The 23237-nt window shown below is 39.7% G+C and overlaps 1 protein-coding gene across 1 annotated transcript in view; it reads left to right on the forward strand.

Moving 5' to 3' along the window:
- LOC122810613 overlaps nt 1–23237 on the forward strand; it is a 349637-nt gene that overhangs the window by 56692 nt on the left and 269708 nt on the right. The window contains exon 3 of the mRNA XM_044082189.1: nt 8086–10432. Within this exon, the coding sequence (XP_043938124.1) occupies nt 8086–10432 (2347 nt within the window). The remainder of the gene's footprint in view (nt 1–8085; nt 10433–23237) is intronic.

Below are 23237 nucleotides of genomic sequence, written 5' to 3' on the forward strand. Positions count from 1 at the left end.
AGCAAATAATTAAACAATTCTTCCCTAATGCGTCTACTCATAAAACAATCTAATAGATCACAGTGGAGTTTCTGAATAATATTATCAATATCAGTATGTTTAATTATTGAGGGCGGCCATGGTGGTGCAGGGGTTAGCGTTGTCACCTCACAGCAAGAGGTTCCCTGGTTCGATCCTTGGCTGGGGTGCCTTCTGTGCAGAGTCTGCATGTCCTCCCTGTGGTCATGTGAGTTTCCTCCGGGTGCTCCAGTTTCCTCCCACATCTCAAAGACATGTTGTAGGTGGACTGGACACTCTAAATTGGCCCTAGGTGTGAGTGTGTGTGTGTGTTTGTGTGTGTGTGTGTGTGTGTGTGTGTGTGTGTGTGTGTGTGTGTGTGTGTGTGTGTGTGTGTGTGTCTTCTGTGGAAAGTTGGGCACCGGGCTGGCAACTCGACACTGTAAAACTCCACTGCCAATAATGAGTGGACAGGTGATCTGCTGTGGCGACTCCTAACCAGAAAAAGATGAAAGAAGAAGAAGTTGTTGTTGTTGTGTTTTTCGGCTTTTCCCGGTTAGGGGTCGCCACAGCGGAACTCCGGTCTGCTAATGATTGGCAGTAGATTTTTATGTGCTGAGTTGCCAGCTCTTATGCACAACCTTCAACAAAGGTACGCCCATTCATGCACGTCTCCACATAGAAGACGCTTTAGCTGAGAATCGAACAGGACAACGTCTTACTGTGAGGCGACAACGCTACTGCAGCACCACCATCGCAGTATAATTATTGCATAAGTAGATCTATCCGATAATAGATTTTTATGTGAACAGTATGGAAGAACTAAGTTCATAGGTTCATAGGTTCATAGGTAGATACTAGGCTATCTGCCCTAGGGCATTTATAAGCCTAGCCAGAGTGTATTTGGTGTCCGCCTCCCTATTAGATTAGCCTACTGTGCCTCTGTAAAGTAGGTCACAGAAGGTACCCTTTTAAGATTAGTTTACTGTGCCTCTGTCTAGCAGGGACACAGGAGAGATCCCAGAGGTGAATTTACGATTTCCCATCCACGTGTCCAAATTTCGCTTGAAGAGGGTCAGCGAGGGGCTATGTCTAACATGAATTGGGATTCTATTCCAGAGTGAGGGGAGCCTCTGGGAAATGAATCTGTCCCTCCAGCATGTCCTATTTATTTTTGTGCTGAGGTTTAGGTCCCTGGAGCATGTAGCTCTAAGGGACTTGGATTTTTTGAGGTGGAGCATGTCCATTAATTCTGGGTTTGACATGGCTTTGTACGTCGGGCATAGATCGCCTCTGAGTAGGTGGTAAGCAACTGAGTAGAACTTGAGTTTCTTTAGTCGAGCTGCAAAGGACATCTGTTTGTAGACCATGATCCTCTTGGTGAGGTACTTTTGGGGTCTCTCCAGTTGCTGCAGGTGTCGGGTAAGGTACATCCCAAAAGGGGTATTGTAGTGAATTATGGGCCTGATGAGTGACAAGTAGAGGGGCACAATGACCTCTCTTGATCTAGATGTGAACCCTTTCATGATAAGGTGGGCTATATAGAAGGTCTTTCTAACCACTTTGGCAACGTGATTATCAAAGGAGAGATTACTATCTACGTTGGTCCCCAAATCTCTAATTACTTCTTCCGTACTTAATGGATTATCACCTATGTGGTAATTTGTGGGCACCTTGTTTTTCCCAAAGGGGATGACTATGCACTTTTTAGCATTTAGCTTGAGGCCGTGGCTCTGGCACCAAGCATCCATCTCTGTGAGACCCTTTTGGAGGATGCTTGTGTCAGATGGAGATTTGATTATGGCCCCCAGTTTGCAGTCATCTGCGAACGTTGTCAGCCATAATCCCCCCCATGTTAGCCTGAACCTCAGAGAAGTATATACCGAACAAGAGAGGTCCCAGAACTGAGCCCTGTGGGACGCCACTTGTAACTGGTTTGGATTCGGACATGGCACCTGCGATTCTGACCGTGTGGGTTCTATCTCTGAGCCAGTTTGCAACCCATCTTGTGATATAGGGGTTAATATTTAAGCTGGTAAGCTTATTTATGATGCTCGAGTGGGGTATTGTGTCGAAGGCTTTTGCGAGGTCCAGGTAGGCTGTGTAGACTACCTTGCCCTCATCTATGGCTTTGGTAATTGTTTCAAAGAAATCAACTAGGTTTAAGAGGCAAGATCTGCCCTTAACAAAGCTGAATTGGGTAGGGTCCAGTGTCTGGAGGATACCAATGTCTTTGTTTATGAGTTCCATGATAATACGCTCCATAGCTTTACAGACCAGACTAGTCAGGCTTATGGGGCGATAGTTTCCGGGGTCCGTTGTGGCACCACCTTTGTGGAGTGGGACCACTGTAGCTGTACGCCATTCTTTGGGTATATATCCTGTAGTAAGGCTAAGTTTGAACAGTGACTTAATGTGAGGGTTCAGTTCTTCTTGGAGCTCGTGTAAGACACAGCCTGGTACACCGTCCGGTCCCATAGATGCTGTGTTTTTTGCTTTGGAGAGGGCAGCTTTCACCTGTGCATCTGTGATGTCAGGGAGGTTATATTCAGTTGGGATAGGCATTTGCTCCTTTGGGGGGAAAGGGGGGGAGAAGTTTGCGCTGAATCTGTCTGCCAGGATGTTGGCTATGTCTGTAGGTTCATTATATTTTGTACCGTTATGCAACAATTCAGAGCATATCTGGGAGTTTCCGCCCATGTTCCTGACATAACTAAAGAAGGCCTTGTGATTATCTTTAGTGTCTAGGGCAATTTTTTTTTCGAAACTGGCCTTTGATAATTTTATGAGGGATCAAAGTTTCTTGCTAATACTGATCAGAGATGCCTTCCCTTTTTGGGATTTTGCTCTGTCATGTAGTAGCTTCCTCCTTCTGTTGTATGGCTTATTTATGGCCAGGGTCCACCAGACCGGTCTCCTGTTTTTGGAGGAGTGAGTCTTGGTTTTATTTGGGATAGCACGATCCATGCATTCCTGCAGGTGCTCATAGAATGCATTTGTAAAGGATTCGACGGATTGGGCTGTATTATCCTCTGGCCCAGGGGCTTTGAAGGATTCCACCTCAGTCTTGAGAAGTGCAAAGTTGGCTTTTGAGAATTTTTTTACAGTGATTTCCTTGGCTGGGGGTGGGGACGGGATATGGATGTCCAGGGAAATTTGTTTATGGTCTGATCTTACCAATGAGGGGTTTACCTCTGATGTGGAACATAGAGTCCCCATGTTGGTGATGACCAGGTCCAATATGTTGTTTTCTCCTGTGGGAGTGGTGACCAGTTGTTCCATTGCGTTAGAGTTTATAAATTCAAGGAACCATTGGGTGAGGGTGTTTGGGCTTGAGTAGTTTTCCCAGTCAATGTTTGGGTAGTTGAAGTCACCCAATAACATAGTGTTTGGAGAGACCTTCATATTCTGCAGTGTTCTCAGGAATGCCAAGTGTGGTTCCTGTAATAGGGAGGGTGTTTTGTAGCAGGCTACAAACTGAAAGGCAGTTTTGCCCGCTGTTAGTTGCACATGGATGGTTTCCGATGCTTCGTGCAGTGCCACTAACCTGTAGGTATAGGTATCTTTGATGAATATAGATACTCCCCCTCCTTTTGTGCTTCAGTCTGAGTTTTGGGGCTGAAAAGCATGGTATGAGTTATAACCTGGTAGTGCTGTGGTGCTCTCAGGAGCCTTGAACCAGGTTTCTGTTACTGCACAGACATCGATTTTCTCCATACTGAGGAGAGTCTCGAGTGCGTGCATCTTGAGGTTTAGACTTCTGGCATTGAGTAGCATTACCTTTAGTTTTTTTATCTTTGGGTTGTCTATGGAGGTGGGTTTGTCCTTTGAGCCTTGCCTAAAAAAGGCACTATGGCGGTGGCAAGAGCCTTGGCCAATATACGAAAGCCTAAGGGTGACAGGTGCAAGCCGTCCCTAGCGAAGCAACGTGGCTTGTCGAGCATGTCATCCCAGGCTGACAGACACTGGATCCCCTTTGAATGACACCAATACTTTAGCCAATTATTGAAACTGATCATTTTGTTATGGCATCATTCTTGGTGAGGGCAAGATGCTACTCAAGGTTAGGGTCATACCAGCCTGGGCTACATGGTCAGAGAGCTCCTCTATGTCTCTTTTCATGTAGTCCAGGGAGGTACGCCTCAGGTCATTCACACCAGCATGGACAATGACGGAGTCATACTTGTACTTGCTTTGGAGTGACCTGAGTGCTTGCATTATGTGGCGGATCCTGGCACCCGACAGGCAGCTTACAGTGACCTTCTTCTTGTTCAGTCTGGTGAGCGGGACGTCAGTGTGCCGGACAATAGAGTCCCCTATAACAAGTGTATTTGGTGTGTTGTTTGGCCTTAAGGGCTGTGACTGTGAGGCACACTGATTTTGTGAGATATGCGATTTGTGGGTATTGTTGAGGAGTGGCTGTTGCTTGGATATCTGCTTAGGAGGTCTTTGCTGTTTAGGCAGATTTTTATTTAGAGCCTCCGAGTATGTTTTTGTGTGTTTATGTGTTGGTTATGCAGATGCAATAGGTCTGTGTGAGACTGGATTTGTGGTGTGGGTGGTTACCTTTTCCTCCTGACTGACTGTGCCAGTCTTGGGTTGAGAGAGCTCTGCCTCCAGTTTGGCTGTGTAACTGCATCTCTCACATGTATTAGAGTTTGTTGGAAGGAGGAGAGGGTTGTCTGTGTACATAAGGCAATTGTAACATTGCCTCAAAATTCCCAGATTCACCAGTTGGACTGGAGAGTAACCTTGAATCTGACCCTTGGACATACCAGATTAGTATAGGGAACTGTTTTTTTACTGATCAGATTAGGGAAGGGAACTGATTTTTCACTTGATCAGGAAGGACCAATCGGGAGTCTAATACTTATGAGAAGTCAAGGAGGGTGTAGTGCTTTAGTTAGTTAGTGTTTCCTTATAAGAGCTGAGCAAGTGCAGGGCTTTAGAAAGAGAATAGATTGATTACTTTGAGAGTTTGAACAGTTCTAAGGGAAAAAGTGAAGAGCAGACTTTGTGGAGCCTGGAATAGTTTAAACCTGTTTAGGCGGTGCTGCCCGATGCTGCTCTGTGCGCAAAACCGCACAAAAAGAGCGTTGTAGGGTTTTAAGAGAGAGAGATCAAGGAGTTTAGAATTGACCCAAAATGGCCAATACAACTACAGCTTCTAGGTAGTAATCAAGTCCATAACAACTATTGCATCTCCTTTATCAGCAGGTCTAATGATTAAATAGTCCAGTTCCTGCAGCTGTTTAATAGCAGCAAATTACTATTCTTATTACCTGGTGCATTCATAATCAATACAAGGTCAGCCTCACACACCATTAGAAAAGCTTCCAATAAAGGATGGAGGTGAGGTACAAAAGTGCTGGGCTTCCTCTAAGAGCTGGTACATGGACCATTACCAAACAATATTTTTAACATTATATTCCTCACAAAACATTTCAGATCCAATATTACATCACAAAAGTCACCCCTCTTGGAAGGTATAAAGGACAATCCCTTATCAAGTAGGGATATTTATTGAGTAGTCAAAACAACAGAAGAGATATTCCACACTAGGGAGCTTTCACTGATTCCTATATCCACTTGATCGTGGGGTGCGTCTGCTGGTCCAGTGATGGTTTGCTACATTTTTTCCCCTTGCTCTGTGAATATCTGGTTGCAGATTTGTCCCTGATAGGTAGGGGTAACAATGGAAAAACGATTGGGTGTTCAAAGCTGGTGGTGCTGGAATCTTCCTACGAACATCTGCTCCTAAAGAAACCTTGAAGTCAACAACATTAATTGACTTGTTCGAGTGTGGAGCATGCAAATGTGTATCCACACCCTCAGATCTCAAATTTCCCAAACCAATATGCTTAGTCCCAGTGTTCACTTTCTCAATGGCAGAAGCACCAATATCACTGGGTTTAATAGACATAGAAGGTTTGGGCCAGGAAAATACATCATCAGAGTGGAAATCTGATATATTCCAGTTCAGCTTCATCTTTTTCTGTATTAGCAGCTTGCATTCAAGCTTAGATACATTCCTAGAAATATCATCAAGGGCCTAACAAACTGCATCAGAAGGAAAACATTCTTGTAGTTTACATGTAGACAGACTAATTTCATCAAACAACAGCTCTTCCATTGGGGTAATAATATCCCCTAGGATCTTAAATCTCACCGTGTGACTGTCATGTCACACTCTGGTTTGGATATTTCAAATGTTAATGTTGGCTGAGGAAAATTATATAGGACCATCATAAAAAGATGCAGAAGTCACAAATGCAACATAAACTTCTACATTTTTATGTGGTTGCAGTGAAATAGTAGCTGTTTCATCTGGGTACACACAGAAAACTGAGCCAATTTTTGTTCCATTGTTTACAAGATATTTTTCCATGGGGAATACAACATGCTTGTAACCATGTTTGTGCAAGGACAGTTATATAAAAGACAAATCTGTGAAATGTGCATTTGTGAAAAAAATGTGGTTGTGCTGCAGTGAAAAAAATGCCACCTTTTCCTGAAAGTGCTATGACCTCAGAGTCGATGCCATTAAGTCAATGAGGACAGGGGAATGGTAAGATTCTTACGGGTTTCTGCAAATGTTATTTTGAACTGTTTATTTCATGAAATGGCATCTAAACTTCTACCATCAACACTCATGTGTCCATTAGAAAGAAAATTATTAATACAGTTTTAAAGGTATACTTTTTTTTCTGTATGACTAAGCCCCCTGTATACTCAATGTAATATGTTCAGTTCTAACCTCGCTAGTGGTGTAGCTGTGTAAAGCCATGGCCATTTTTCTAACTACTGCCCAGGTGGCCTGAATTTGATTAATGGCTCAGAAGCTTGATGGTGAGGTAGGGATGATGGGCATGTCTATCCTGGAGGGGAAAGTATGAGGGGGCAATCCTTTGTTGAGATTTAGTAGAGGCCAGACAGACTGATCACGGAACCCCCCCCCCCCCCAAAGCATGCTAATAAGAGAATAGCAGGAGGACCAGACCAAAAAAGATGAAAAAAAGTAATATAATCAATTCAGTGATTTTTTTTTCTGAAAACATATTCAGCCACCTGCATAAAGTATTTGACCACTGTAGAGCTGGTATGATATGAAGACATTGTAGTGGTATCCTGAGTTAACAAATACTTGTCAGGGAACCACTTTTATGTCAAAACTTTCATCAATTCCTTTAAAATAATAAACTTAAAAGCTCCAGTTAGTCATTATTAAACTATGGGATAATACGGTACTGCAAGAGATGTTTGAAATCATAGTATATAAAATATACTGTACAGTAAAAAAATAGCTAAATGGAAAGAGTATGTTTATGGAAAAATACTTGGGATGATTGACTTTTTCTCATTTTATCAGTCACGGTCTCAATCATTTTTCAAGTTATATAATTCCATCTTATTTGCTGGTGATTTATTACGGTATTGGAATGTTAGAAACTTTTATATATTTTAATCATTTTGCACACTCCTGACGGGCGTGTCTGCAGTTCAGAGATTTTCCTTTTGCAGTGTGACATGTAGTGCCCACAGCTCCGAGAAACATTTTCTTCCCGATCATTCATAAAATATATATTTCCAGGTTCTTTATTACATCTCTCATAAAATCATGTTTTTCTTAAGCTGATGTCAATTAATCTTTAGCATTTTGATGTCACTGTAGGCACAGCATGGGGATGATCCCATAGATTTTAACGGATGCATCACAACGCATGCCTGGGGACATGCCCATTAAACTTTATCATTGCATCTCTATGCTATCCATATGGTGACATCACAGAAGGATGCAGTAAATTTATTTAGACCATCACTTAATAAAACGTTTGAGGCTTTATATTAAAAAAATGGCTCAGATATTTAAGGAGTGATACAGGGAAAATTCATTGTGGCTCATAATCCACCATTTGTATTTATTACAGGACATATAGGAAGTGCAGTCAAACACTTTTAACTAATTTTCCAGATGTAACACTTCAATTGTATTTGTGCATAGAGAAGACTAGGACACTGAATGTTACACAGTAGAAAATCTGTGATTTTAATTTATTTCAATAATAATTTCAAATATTTCATTTTTAGGTGGCTCCCTTAACATCACGGACCATGAGACGTATTAGTGCTGAAACTGTTCTTGAAACAGATACTCCTCGTACTTGTGAGCTGAAAAATTTGCGAATCAAGCGTCTGGCTTATTTCTGTGATAGCAAAAGATCTAACATGCTCAGTACCAAACCAGCTCTGCATTCTACTAGTGAGGCATGCTTAGAATCCGAAAATAATAGCAAAACAGAAATACAGACATCCACAGCATGTGATTTTCTGCAACCTTGTGAGCTGAGATGCAGAAATGAGAGACTTCAAGAAGTGCCAGAAACATGTCCTCAGAATAATGTGGAGAAAATGGCAAGCAAGGATATGGTCACTAATATTATTCCTGGAAAAGAAATTCCATTTATAGATCCAGATTACAACTTGCTAGAGGACAGCTCTGTGCCAGAAACTGAAAAGCTACGCCACGTCATAAATTGGGCACAGAAGGTCATTAGCAGGCCACAGTTAGAGAATAATGACATCACAAATTCACTCGATTTTTGCAGCACAGTGCTTAGTAACAAGGACACCTGCAGAGAGTTAAATAAGGAGAGTGAAACAGAAGGCCATGGGAGTTCACTGTCCTCCTTACAGCATAGTACATCTAGTAAACAAGCCATCGGTTTTCCAGATTCCACACTGCAGCTTATTCAAAACATTTACTTGAACCATCAAGGTATTCATCAAGGTATTCATGTTGATGGGAAAGACAGAGACAGAGATTGTGACCAGTCTTCTGCAGCAATCAGCAATAAGAATAAAGCAGATTCAGAGTTCCATATAGCTCAGCCCAGATCAGTAGCAGAAAATAGAAAGCGGGATTTGAAGAACAAAATTATCAGCAGTGCACCTGACGGGTCTTACTTTTGGATACCACTTGAAGATTCTTCTGACGAGGAATATGCTGGCAAGACAAAGCGGGTTTCAGACAACATTAACTACTTAGAAGGTATAACACACAATAATCACCCAGTCGGTACTTCGTTTAACAGACGGAATGTGGAACAATTTTTTAGCAGCTCTGACATACCACTTAATAGCACTCCTTCTGAGAAGCTGTTTCCTAGAAACCAAAATAGCAGAGACCATGCATGGATAAATGAATTAAGAAATGACAGAAGTGGAGTAGGTGGTAGCTGTTTAGCAGAGAATTCCATTAAGTCTAACTTAAATAACATAAAGTATGAAAAAGAAAATCCCCAAGAACAATATATCAACAATTATTTATCTTTAGTATCAGATCCTGAAATGCAGGAGGTGCGACCATCAGTCCTTGGATTAGAATTGTTAGCTTTTGAAGAGAAGTGCCTCAAAGATACCTCATTCCAGAATGATGTCCACACAGGAAGAACCTTTACTGTTAGAAATGCAGAAAGCTCTAAAGAACACAATATGTTCTATAACACAATAATTGCTACAAATAAGAGTTTAAATGAGAAGCAGAAGCGGCAAGAATGTCAAGAAAGTTATCCAGTTTATTTTAAAAATAGTTTCATTTTACAATCCCAAGACAGTGGCCTTCTGAAATATTGCCCAGACTGTGGAAGTGCCAATAATGGTATGCTAAACTGGTGCACTGATTGTGAGTGTACCCTGATTGGCATACCTGCCCAGTTCAAGCAGATTAATAGCAACAGAGACTCAAAGGTAATGTTTAGCGATGGCAGGAGAGCTATTAATGACCACGTCAAAATAAAAAATGAAAAGCTGCTGAAAGACACAAAATATGGTCAAGTAGAACCCAATGACATGTCAAACAGAAGCATTTATCATCAGTGTTTCCAAGACACAGGAGATGTAAATAATCCCTCATCAGATTCAGAGTCTGATCTTAGTATGTATGAAAAGTATCTTTTTTACAAGGAATATCTAAACAGAAATAAAACTCTAGACCAAGGCAGTAAAGATACCTTTGAATTACTTCCTGCTGGTGATCATGAACAACTGAAATGCACTAGGTATTCTAGCAGTGATGTAGCTTTAAACACCAGAACTGTTTGCCAGAGTGAGCAGAAGAAATGCATTATAAAGGAAAAAGAGGAAGAACCTATTTATGAACAGCTAGAGGCCCCAGCAAACTATTTCAGTTCCAAAGACACGACTACTGGTTGTGTTGCAGTTAATGAAACACCCTGGGATTGGGAGAGCCATAGGACTGATACTGAACTGGAGAATTTCCAACAAGACTACACGGCACAAGGGTTATATACAGAGAAACAATTGGATAAAGCCCCCAAGGACAGTTCAAATTTTCTTGAAAAACTTTTGGGTGAACTGGACTTTAAGGAAAATGACACTTCACAGGAACACAAGACCCCAAAAAAATATAGTAAAGGTACAGTAAAGCATAACTAAAAATTGCTGCATGATTTTGCACTGCTGGATACTAACCACATTACTAGTGATGGGGGCTAAATGATGGGCAAGTATCAGAGTTAAATAAAACCGCTGGTGAAGGAATGGAGAACTCCACATAGTAAAGTAAAACCAACTTTAATAAACTAGTCCCATGAAGCACTTTTCATCCAGTCTTGTGACTGAACTTCTTCCGATAATTCTCATGTAATTAGCAGCATTAAAATATCTGACACACACCCCCATGTGACCATATTCCAATACAGTGCAACAAAGCACTGTTAGAACATTCAAACTGACAAACCTTGAGATTCTAACTATACAAGTACACAATAAATATAATAAATAAAATAAGATAAAATATAATAAAAATGTTTACTATAAAAATATGTTCTCAATGTCATATTGTCTCTGACCAACAGAATTGTCAAGAACCATAAAGGATATGAAATGTCAACTTAAATTATAGTAAATATGTATAACATTACTCCTGTTATCTTAAAAGACTTTTCAGCTTCAAAGTACATCTAATAGAGGTTATCTTATTCAAACCTGGGTATCTGCATGAATCTAACCGTAACTGCCATAATAATTCTTATTTTTCCAATAATAGAGAAAATGGGCCCCCCTTGATATCAGATACTATTTGATCTATTACTCTAAAATGAAATACATGTTTTGGGTGATTTGCACAATGTCTTGCTAATGCATTCTTAGTTTTTCCCTTACCAATGCTATAAGTGTGCTCGTACACTCTTTCTCTCAGTTTCCTGTCGGTTTTACCAACATAGAAAGCTGGACATGACTCGCATTGAGCTAAATAAATCACTGATTTTGATTTAGAATTATATCTACCTTTAACTTTATATGTTTTGTCATCAAGTATAAAAGTGTGTCCAGCGGACATGTATTTACAAAACCTACATGATTCGCATTTGAACATTCCTGGTACCCTATTCGTTGTAGATTTATGCATCTCAAGTAGGGCTTTCATGTTCCTACCCCTTCTAAATATTATAATAGGGTATTTGCCTATTCTACTCACTAACTCCCTATCGGATAGTAGTAAGTCCCAGTTCTTCATTACTATACTCCTGATGCTGTTTGCATCTAAACTAAATGGTGTAATAAAACTAGTAGTAAAACTTGCACCCTGGGCTTGTTCAACATGACTAATAACTGTAGATATGTAATTATCTCCGTTATCCATGTTCAGGGGAGTATTATTTCCAATTGTTGCTTCCACTGGGCATAAAATAGGTCTGTAGGTACCATTTTCCATTTTATATTGCACTTCAGTTATAAGTTGCATAATCAATGAATCTGCGTAACCCCTACGTAAAAACATCTGTCTTAGGTTTTCACATTCTTCAGGAAATGCAACATCCTCTGTAACCATTCTTGCCACTTGCACTAACTGGCCTTTAATTACTGATCTTTTTTGATGAAGTGGGTGTAAGCTAGTGAAATGTAAAAAGGCATTTGAATATGTTTTTACAGTAAATTCTTGCAGTATATTGCCCCTTACTTATGTCTTCCCTAAGTTCTATATCCAAGTATGCAGTCTTCTCACTATGGAAATTACTTGTAAACTTGAAGAACCTAGTCATGCTGTTCAAATAATTAATCATACGTTCAGCATCTACCACATTACCTTTGAAAACAATAAAAATATCATCAAGAAAATGTGTGTAAAAATGTATTAAATCCTTAGTTTAGATGTGGTTAAAAATAAATTGGTGTTTCCAATGGGCTATCACCAGGTAAGCAAAACTCGCTACTCCTACTTTTTGGAGGTAAATCTCGTTGTTAAACATCACATAATTATTTGATAGGATAATGTCCAATAATTCTTCAATTAATCTGACTTCAGAATGCATGCCTCATGCCATCTTAGTCTGTCACCCATTCTATACTCACCCCCCTGTGGTATTGAAGAGTACAGATCAGTGACATCTGTTGTAAGGAAATTCAATTCCTCCCCGTACACAAGTGTATTGATGGCTGAGAGAAATGTCCATGAGTCCTTACAAATCTGTGTCTCACGTTCTACATATTTTTTCAAGATTGAGTCCACAAAGTTTGCACTGGCATATGTTATAGAGTGTCTGGCATCAACTAATGCCCTCATTGGGGGGTCAGTGATACTCTTATGTATTTTAGGGATACCGAATAACACTGGTACCCTGGGTGAAAGCATTGACAAGTAGTTAAAATTGTGGACATCCACCATTTTGTCAATAAATGTCATTCAAAAAGGATTTAATGTAATTATATGCTATATTCAATTCATTTAAACTTACTTTAACATATGTGTCACTTTCTACTACTATTTGCATCCTCCCTAAATAATCCTGTGTATCCATTAATACTAGACCACCTTGTCTGGTTTAAATATACATACTGGTAGTGATCTAAGTTCACACAATGCATACATTTCCACCTTTGAAACATTAAAACATGTGTCATTCACTTGGTTCTTAACATGATTATACAAAGACCTAAAGTCTAATTCACAAATCTGGTCAAAAAGTGTTAATACAGGATGGATGGGAGGATTGTAAGTACGTGAGACTCTCAAACCATAACCTTCAATAGAGTTATTGCCAAACATTATAGCCAGATTATTTATTATATTTATTGTGTACTTGTATAGTTAGAATCTCAAGGTTTGTAAGTATGAATGTTCTAACAGTGTTTTGTTACATTGTGTTGGAATATGGTCACATGGGGGGTGTCTTAGATATTTAAATGCTGCTAATTACATGTGAATTATCTGAAGAATTTCAGTCAAAAGACTGGATGAAAAGCACTTCATGGTACTAGTTCATTAAAGTTGGTTTTACTTTACTACATGGAGTTCTCCGTTCCTTCACCAGCTGTTTTATTTATTCAGTGGTTTATTGTTTTCCTAGTTTGTTAGTGAAGTATCAGATTTATTTGCACAATAATGTCAGATTGTAAACCAAGAATGATTGTAAATTCATCTAGACAATAAGAAGCTTTAGGACCTTGTAGTCTTTGCTGTTATTAATTTGTGTTACACCTTTGACTAGCTAGTAAATTATTTATACATTTAAGCTTTTGCTACTGAAAATTAATTCTGCCAAGATTTGAATTAATAACTATCAACATTTTAATGTTGCATTGTTCAGTTGAACTACCTGTTAATTTTTGTTAGGAAGGTACATAAAACAGAAAGTAACAAGTCATGTTAGTATTCGTTTAAAAAAGTACTTCCCTCAATAGCCTTTATTCAAAGGAAAATCATGAATAAGTGTAATATAATTTAAAAATATACTGAGGCACAAATAATTAAGACTAAAACTAAGAAACAAAAGGCTGTGACTTGCTTAGGTGACACTGTGAGTGATAGTTACAAACACTGCCCATGTTGTGTAGGGCTAGTACACAGTGAAAGTTGCATACCATAGCCTAGTGCAAGTCACAAAACCTCCATATACATAGTGCATTGCTGGCTGTGCATGTGTGTACCTGAAAGAATTTAGGTACACAATAGGTATGCAAACAAATTCAACCAGCAAGCTCTGTGATTCATAGACCTGTGAACTATACATGAATACATGTGCACTGAGAAGCATAAATAAATGGCCAATGTCCCAGCAAAGCCCAATGATATTTGCATTTTTTTAGCCAGTGTAAATCTATGCTCTGCATGCTTGGGCAATGTACTTGTTATATTTATAAATCACACCTACAGACAACTGTGGTGCAGCTGTAGTTTAGACAGTACTGTGCCATCTGTTGGAGCAACACTGGAACATATTATATAACAGGTATATTGCTGCATAAGTACATTAGGCTATGTGCACTATACAGTGTAATAAATGTAGCGACATCAGGTAACTGACCAAGATTTACAGACTCCACCCAGGTTTTCCATCAGACACAGTGGTTGGCACAGTACGTAATCAACAAGTGTTCCTCCCCTCTGCAACAATACAGAAAGCACTGCACTAAACACATAATATATTCCTTGGCACAGTGTAATGTGTCCAGGAATCTGTAGTGTGAACTGTTGTTCACAAGGTACAAATGGCTCCAGCAGTACAGCCCTACCAGAAGTTGTTGTCATACCTGACACGCACAACAGTGGGCAGGGTTGCATCATATCCTTGTACACTGGACTCTTTCATACTATGTGTTCCGTGTGTCCACATTTCCACAAAACATTATCACTGCCCTCTCAACAGTCTATGATGTCCTCTTCCAATATAATAATTATGCAAAACACATTAAATGATCTAGTATTCAGACGGTGCTTCCTTCAGCTGAAATGTTCTACACCTTTTCACAAAATTGATAAAATTCAGGAAATGTGTGACTATAATGCATTCTCTGGAGTTTAAACTATCCAAATATCTAACAGTGCAGAGAGGGCATTTTAACAAGCAGAGTGAAATGAAACAGTAGTAAAGATATACACAAGTTGTGAATTTGATTAGTGCAAATTATGTGAAAGGCAACATAATATGCGATTCACCAGAGAATGGGCAAGGGAGCAAAGTGGAAGCAAGTAAGAGAAAAAAACTCAAAGAATTCACACTCGGGCACTGTATTATCACAGGTAGACTGATTAGGAGTCTACACACAGTGATATACAGCAACATACAGCAGCAGCAGTGAATGACATTGACAAGGAGTGGACAGTTAACACTTGTGACAAAACACACATTTCATGAGGCACAGCCATACGTGACATATCGATGATCACAAGTAGGTTAATACATCCACTACAGTCTGTTCTTATAATTATTAAGGACTAAAGTGCATTGACAGATGTTACAATGATAATAACTTCAAAAAACCTGTTCAGCATGTTGGAGCAATTTTAAACTTTTGTCAAGAACAGCCTTCCAATATATAACACAAAAACTGACTCCATAATTTATTGCAACAAAAAACAACTTCAGCACTGAAACACGGCATACCACAAACTTAAAACAAATTTATTTAATAAGTCAATAAAACGTATAAAATGGTTAGCGCTTTCACACCAGAAGGTGCTTCTTCAGACCATACAATGATTTTTTATTGATTATTGGCTTTTGTTGCATTAATTTGTTACTTCTGGCACATATATTTCCTTGTGGAGTGTTTTCTTGGATCCATAATTTATTATCCTTTGTGGTAATCATATCTCTTAGTAAGTAAATAATGATCTTAAATGTAAAAGTATTATATATGTATATGTATGCACATGTATGTATGTATGTATCTATATGTCTGTATGTGTGTGTCTAAATATGTGTGTGTGTGTATATAGATATAGATACAGATAATGTGTGTGTGTGTGTGTGTGTGTGTGTTGTGTGTGTGTGTGTGTGTGTGTATATATATATATATATATAAATGGCATATTTCTCTGTCAGGTTTTTTATAGATTTAAACTGCAGCTCTTCCTCCTGTGACTCAGCAGATCTTGCTGGCTTGCATTCTTCACCACACACAAATATTACATGGACTTTGTCAGTACCTTTCTCCCATCTATTCCTTCCATAATGTTCTCCCCTTCCCCTCTACCATTTTCATTTTTGCCCTCACCTACTTATGGCTTTTTTTATTATTTTTTAAAAGGTGTGACACCATGGTGAGTTTATTCTTACATCTTGTACCACCCCACCTGTCCATTTCCTAATCTGTTACATTATGATAAAGGACAGTGCATTTGTTGGGATATGTAGCATGCCCCATCTGCCCCGTTTCCTGGTCATTCCTAATTTGTTCCTTGCTATTCTATGTCTTTCCCCCTTCTCAGACCATTCCACTAGGTTATTTTGTATTGCCTATAACTCACTTTTCTCTGGGTCAACCTGCAGGTTTCTGTGTACATGGAATATCACTGGATTATCCATAATCCTTAATGGAGTTACACATCCTAGAACTCTGAAGGTTGACCCATCCTCCTTACTTAATATATCTTCCTCTTCCTCCTTAACATTTACTATTTTTCCCTGGTCATATCTTCCATCAGTTGCACCAATGAACAGACCCATATATTTCAGATGTTCTCACATTTTTATTTCCCCCATTTCCCCTTCACCTATATGTATATATTCTGACTAGTACTCTCTTCTTCCAGTTACATTTTGGACCAGATACATATTCAAACTTTTCAAAAAGGGCAAACTCCCCTCTCTGCACTCTCCACTTTGGGGAAAGCAGTATACCAATATACGATCATTTGCATATACCAGGATCTGTGATATCTTCAGCTCCCTATTGAAATGTCGACTTTTGAAATGCCAAATGACAAAAAAAAAAAAAAAAGACCAAAAACCTGGAAGAGTGAACCTGAAGATTGCTCTTGTGCTTTAAACTTCTTTTTATGTCCCCACCCCCTGAAATTAATATGTACCAGCTCAGAGGTTGCCATACATTAGAGAAAAAAAATATTTTCAGATATAGCCATCTTGGAATTGATATATGTAAGTCCATTTTTTGGCCTTTCAGTCTGTGCTTTCAGACTTGTTGACAAATGTCTCATCCCCCTCACTGTAGCCGTCACTCCCAATACCCTTCAGTTCATCATAACTTTTCTTTTTCTAGGTGCTTCCCCCTCTGACTGTTTCAGTTGTGTCCTTAATGGTGACACTCAACAATGTGCAGAATTAGCTGTAGATGGCATCACCTATACTCATATGGAAGATATAGCAAATCTGCTGGCTGACAAATTTAGCTCATATTTCACCTCCACATTACCCCCATTTCTCCCCCAAGAAATACCTTCCACCACTCCTCCTCCAGTTATCACCAAAGAACAGTTTGCCACTGGCTTCAGTGAGACCTGGCTATAGGTTGCCTCTTAAACAGCTTAATTCAAATCTTATCAGGCCCAGTAGGATCTCTATTTAACCCCAGCCACTGGACTGGCATTGTCACAATAAAGTGGAGGGCAGCAACAGTCATCCCTCTGCATAAAGACAGATGATCTACTGACCAGAGAATTTACATACCCATAATTTTGAATAGTCATATGTAAGACCATGGAAAGAATAATCATGGACCTGATAAATAATGACATAGGAAACCTCCAAACACTGGACCTGATCCACTTCAGCTTTGTCAAGGGCACATCATGCCTATTGAATCTGGTAGATTTCTTTGAGAAAGTCACTGAGGCCATGGTTGAGGGTAAAACAGTACATGCCACCTACCTCGACCTGGCCAAAGCATTTGACACAATTTCCCACTCAGGTATTATAAGTAAACTCAAAAAACGAAGCATAAATCCCTATGTCACCAGATGGATAGCCACTTGGCTCACAGACAGGACACTTGTGGTTAAAATGGGTGAATCCAGATCAAGCAAGAGGCCAATTACTAGTGGTATGCCACAGGATTCAGTGCTGGAACCACTCCTGTTCAGAATATACTTCTGTGAAGTCAAAGCTAATGTAGAAGGCCTCTGGTTGAGAAAGCTTGTCAATGACTGCAAGCTGGGGGCAATCAGTGAATCCCCTAATGATGTAGATATCCTTCAGGAGGGTCTAGATCAGACAAATGACTGGTGCCAGAGCCATGGCATAAAACTGAATGCAAAAAAATGTATTATCGTACCGTTTGGGAAGTCAAATACCCCTGCAAATTACAACATCAATAGCATACCCCTCCGAGTAGACTCAGAGGTAATCTAGGTATACAGATAGATAGTAGTCTAAACTTTGACTGCCATGTGTTCACAGTGATGAGGAAGTCCTTCTATATGTGACAACATATAAGTAAAGGTATGGTATCCAGATCCAAGGAAATTATAGTCCCATTGTATTCATCCCTCATTGGACCAATAATCAAGTACAATGCACCATTTGGCATGTACTTTACTAGGCACTTACGGCAGCTGGAGTGACCTCAGAGGTTCCTCACAAAGGAAATACCAGGGTGTAAACAACATGTCATATGTGGACACACTAAAAGCCCTATCTCTTTACTCTGGGTCCTGTCAACTATTAAGGGATGACCTATGCCTGACCTACAAGGCACTCAGAAATCCAGTCCTGATGGAGGTGTTACACATCTGCAAGTCAAACAGCTTGAGGGCCACCCAATCTAGGGATCTAAACTTAGTCTGTGACTCAAACAAAGCATGCTGGAGAGACAGATATATGTCTTAGAGGTTACCCCTTCTTTGGAACAGACTTACTAATCACATTAGAAAAATGGATGGGGAATCACAAATTCACTCCTGGGGTAGTGCCTATGTCCCTTATGGACAGTGGCAATCTATAAGGTATTCAGTGCATAGGCACAAAGCCATGCCATCCTCTTGCCCCCTAGGGGCCATATATTTGGTAGAATTGGGTTATATTGACTAGGCTTGTAAGAGTTCTTAAGCCATTAGCCTAATAATCTCCTATGAATCTCGGAACCAATGACCATTGAGCCACTCTTCAGCAGACTTGAGGCCATTCATTCCTTAAGGGTACAGGAAATCCTCACCTTTGTTTACCTCCCCTAGGATGAGAGCAATCTAGGGAACCATTATCTGAGTCAAATTTTGATATGTTTCAGTGCTCTGATGGGCACCCTGGTGATGACAGCTATTTATGGAATAGCCCTAACCTCTCCCATTGGTGGTGACATAGATACTTACATCTCCACAAGGATCACCAGTAGTCCTCTAATAGATCATGTCATACTCCCACACATGTAGCCATCAAGAGCTAATGTCACCAGATTGGATGGCCATGTCCACATTGTTTCCACCGAAAGCTCCACCCATATGTCTCAGTCTGTCCCCTCCAGCACGGACCATGTCTGGGAGTAGAGTCTAAGACAGACTGAGACCCAACATCTCTCTATAGGATAGGCTCACACATCCTCCCCTACCAAGCTGTCAAGTGCTTGATCCACTAATTGAACCTCGGTCATCTGGGCCATATTTAGGGCTTTGTTTGTCTCTAATACTGACATGGCTTTAATTCATCATAACTTCTAGTTCTAGATTGCTGTAGATTCCATTATCCTCTTGATATATATCCACCTTCTATATTTCAGCACCTCACAAAAAGCTTCAGCATACCAAGTTAAATGCCTTTTTGTATGTTTAAGAATATCAGCCCTCCCTTCTCAATATTTTTTTATTCCTTCTTTCATATAAAATATGTTAGGTGCCATCCTTTTATTTACAGAACTATTTTGCTGTTCTTGTATAATCTTCAGGAATACATTCTCTAGCTTTGCACATAATATATTAGCCACTGTCTTTATATCTGCATAATCAATGGCATCCATCTGTGATTTCCTGTGGGATCTATATTACCATATTGACAGGGCTGTTCATCGAACGGCCTTACGTCGACACATATACAGCCGAATACCAATATTTCAAATGGCCACAAAAGCGATTTTTTTTCTCAGGGAAAAAAAATCGTTGGGCCAACAATAAACAAAACAAACCGACAGATACAATGAAGTGAGGGGCTTCACCCCCCACCCCCAATGTGGAGGGCTATGCCCCCCTACTTAAATATACCAACTGCGAGATCACACTACAGTGGAGGAAACTGCAAATTCCTGACAACAGCCAAGCAATTTTTTTCCCTGGGAAAAAATCACTTTTGTGGCCATTCGAAATTTTGGTATTCCAGTATATGTTTCGACGTAAAAGTGTTCAGTGAACAGCCCTGTCGACATGGTAATATAGACCCTCTCTTGTGTTCACCGGTTATCTTTCTGTTCTAGGTAAGAACACTATCTTTGTTCTTCTCGCATACTTTGGAATTACCACTCTCTACCTTATCATCCTATATTCTTCGCATAAAATCTGCTGCATTTTCTCTCCTCCCCATTTGTACAATTCCAGAGGAAAGCCATCTGGACCTCCTGTCTTTCTTGCACTTTTTATGTGGCCTTCTTAACTTCTTCCTCCGAGATCTCTGCATCTAGGCTATCTCTGTATTCTTCTGCTGTGCATTTCCTTCCTTTATATTCTTATATCCATTCTTCCTGCTTCTCCCATTTCTGTTTCTTATAGAGATGTTGTGAGAAACTTTTAAATTCATTTTTTATTATTTGATCTTCTTCTATCATATGCCCTTTTGTCATTTCTTATCTTAGCTACCACCCTCTTCTTCTTCTTCTTCTTCTTCACTTTGTAGTTAGCTAGCTGCCTCTCTAAGATTCCCCTCTCCAGTTCCAATTTACCACCAGTTCTGTGTGAGTGCCTACCTCTCCTTCACATTTCCCCATATCTTGTTTTGCTTATCCTCCAATGTGCCTTCTAGATTATCTATCTCTCTGATTGCATTTTCCCCCATTTGCCTTTGGTGCTCATTATCTTACCCTGAATTGTAGCCTTGATTCCATCTTACCAGTATACCTTTAAAATGCCTTTGTCCCTTGATTCTCACAAACAGTTTATTTTATCATCCCCTCTATTTCTGCCATAGCTTTTTGTACTTTCCAATTGTAACTTGCTCACTTCCATCTGAGCCCATTATCCCTAGAGTAATATTGACTGCTGTTTGGTCTGATGAATATCTTTCTTGTATCTTCACCTCCTCTATTTGTTGTATGATTTGTTGTGTCCCTTGAAATTTGCCCATTGTACTAGCTTGCCTAAGTCCTTTCCTAGAGAATGTGAATTTCCAATTGTATGGGTATGTTTCCATTCTCACATCCTTCCATCTCCCTCCTTATTCTTCTTCAAACCCTCCTTCAATCTCAGATTATATCCCATTTCCCTGTAAAGTCTGTCTATCCATTTCTGTTGTGATGATGAAATCTTCTCTTAAGAGTTCAATGCTTTTACTACGTGCCTGCTCCCATTACTCAAAAAATCTGTCATAGAACCACCTGTCATTTGTTTTTTGAGTACAGCTGTGTTAGCTACTGTCCATTTGGCACCTTATATCATTCCATGCCACATACAATCCACCTGCCCTCCAATCCATCTTCCCTCCCCATGTCTTTTCACTTCTGAGATTACTTGTAGACATCTTCTGAAAAGTATTGGCTCTTCCCCTGCCCCCAATTTTTGAGGTCAAACTCTCTTTTATGGAACTTTATGTTAAATATTATCTTGATCTTTCTGACCTTTAATTTTCCTTCCTGCAACAGCACTCCAGTATATCTACTCAGCCTACTGTGTATATTATCTCTTTTAATTTCCAGTTTTGAAATTTTCACCTGAAGCTCATGTAATAATACTGACACTCACCTTTTTCCCATCCCTATCCCCCTCCTCAGTTCTTCTCCCCTCACCCCCTACCATGTCCAATTGAGTTATCACTTCCATTTTCCCTCTCAAATATGAATGTTTTATTCCTTGGCTGGCACCTCAAGCCCATAGAGTCACATGGTATTGGTTGGATGCCCCACTGTGAAAGTGAGCCAGTTACTGTCTCCTATTTTTCCCTCTCTTTTCTTATTATCTCCTTACTTTGTATTATTCTGTATGCTTGTTATCTGCGCATATCCTTGCCATATCTTGACATCTGCATCATCTCTACAGCCTTCATACCCCTTATATTCTGCCCACCCATAGTCCTCATCTCTTTATCTTTGCTGTTTCTGATTGCCCTTCCTTTCTGTGTATTCTGTCTTGAATTTGCAGTTACAGTTATTATTAACATTTAGGTGTACCTCACCATGTTTACTTCTTGCACTAATATTTTTTGGCGTAACTCAGAAATGGTGTTAATGATCTTGGCTGCACATAAATTAGCATTCTTCCACATACACATCATTATTGTCCTCCCAAGTCACCTTTCTATTTGCTCACTTGACATTCACATAAGCTGTGAAGTCCCCACACCTAGCTAGTAATCGAGGAGCCTGACTCCAAACCACTCACACTGGAGAGGAACGTTCACTTGGAGTACAAATGGATATACTCAGTATTTCTTGATGCATATCTCTCTGCATCAACAGAGTTTCCCGTAAGAGCACATAGGGAATGCAGTCAGCCCAGGGTCTGGATTTCTCTATATCTGTCTCTCCCCAGGTCCCCATTTAGGATCTCCGCTGGCACAACTGTGTTCAGTAACCTCTCTGTGAAACCAGTGCTTCATGTTCCTGCTCCAAGTAGCTGGCACATGCACACTCTTTGAGATTTAATTTGCACACACACACACACACACACACACACACACACACACACACACACACACACACACACACACACCTTGGAAAGGCTGGCACAGATTTACTAGCTATGCCACCTTCTGTCCAGACTATAAGGTAGTTTCACTGCCACCAGTCAGTTACTATAAGGCCCTTAAAAGGGTATCCAGTTTTACTGAGTGAAAGTTGATATTAATACAAATGGTAATATTGAGCAAAACGCCAGTCTTTCAGGAAATGGCCAGAGTTATCACCAAATAAATATGTGCAAATATTGTCAAAAGTTAAATATTTTCTAAAAAGGACCAAACGCAATGAAAAGTTTAAATATATTTAAAATAAATAATAAAAGAACATGAAAATATTAAACATCTATTTACAGTAAACATCAGAGTTTCAGTCACAGGAAATATTAAAAATAACACTGAAGGAAAGTTTGTTTCACACAGTTATAGAAAAACAGTGTTTAGCTAGTCTCACTATCTATTCCTGATTGACTAAAAGAATTACTGTTCCTACTTACTGAATAGAGCGAGGCAAGATAGGTGAGTGGTCCTTTTTGTCAGAGCCAAGGCAGAATACAGAATTCTGGTGAGACTTCAGTCTCTAATATTAAAAACATTATTTCTGTACAGAATGACATCACATACATCTAGTCATTTGACTCTGTTTCCCATGCTGTCACCAACACTACAAGC

This window comes from Protopterus annectens, chromosome 9.part0 (genome assembly GCF_019279795.1).
Source record: "Protopterus annectens isolate FY-2018-M chromosome 9.part0, PAN1.0, whole genome shotgun sequence".
NCBI classification, from domain to species: domain Eukaryota; kingdom Metazoa; phylum Chordata; order Ceratodontiformes; family Protopteridae; genus Protopterus; species Protopterus annectens.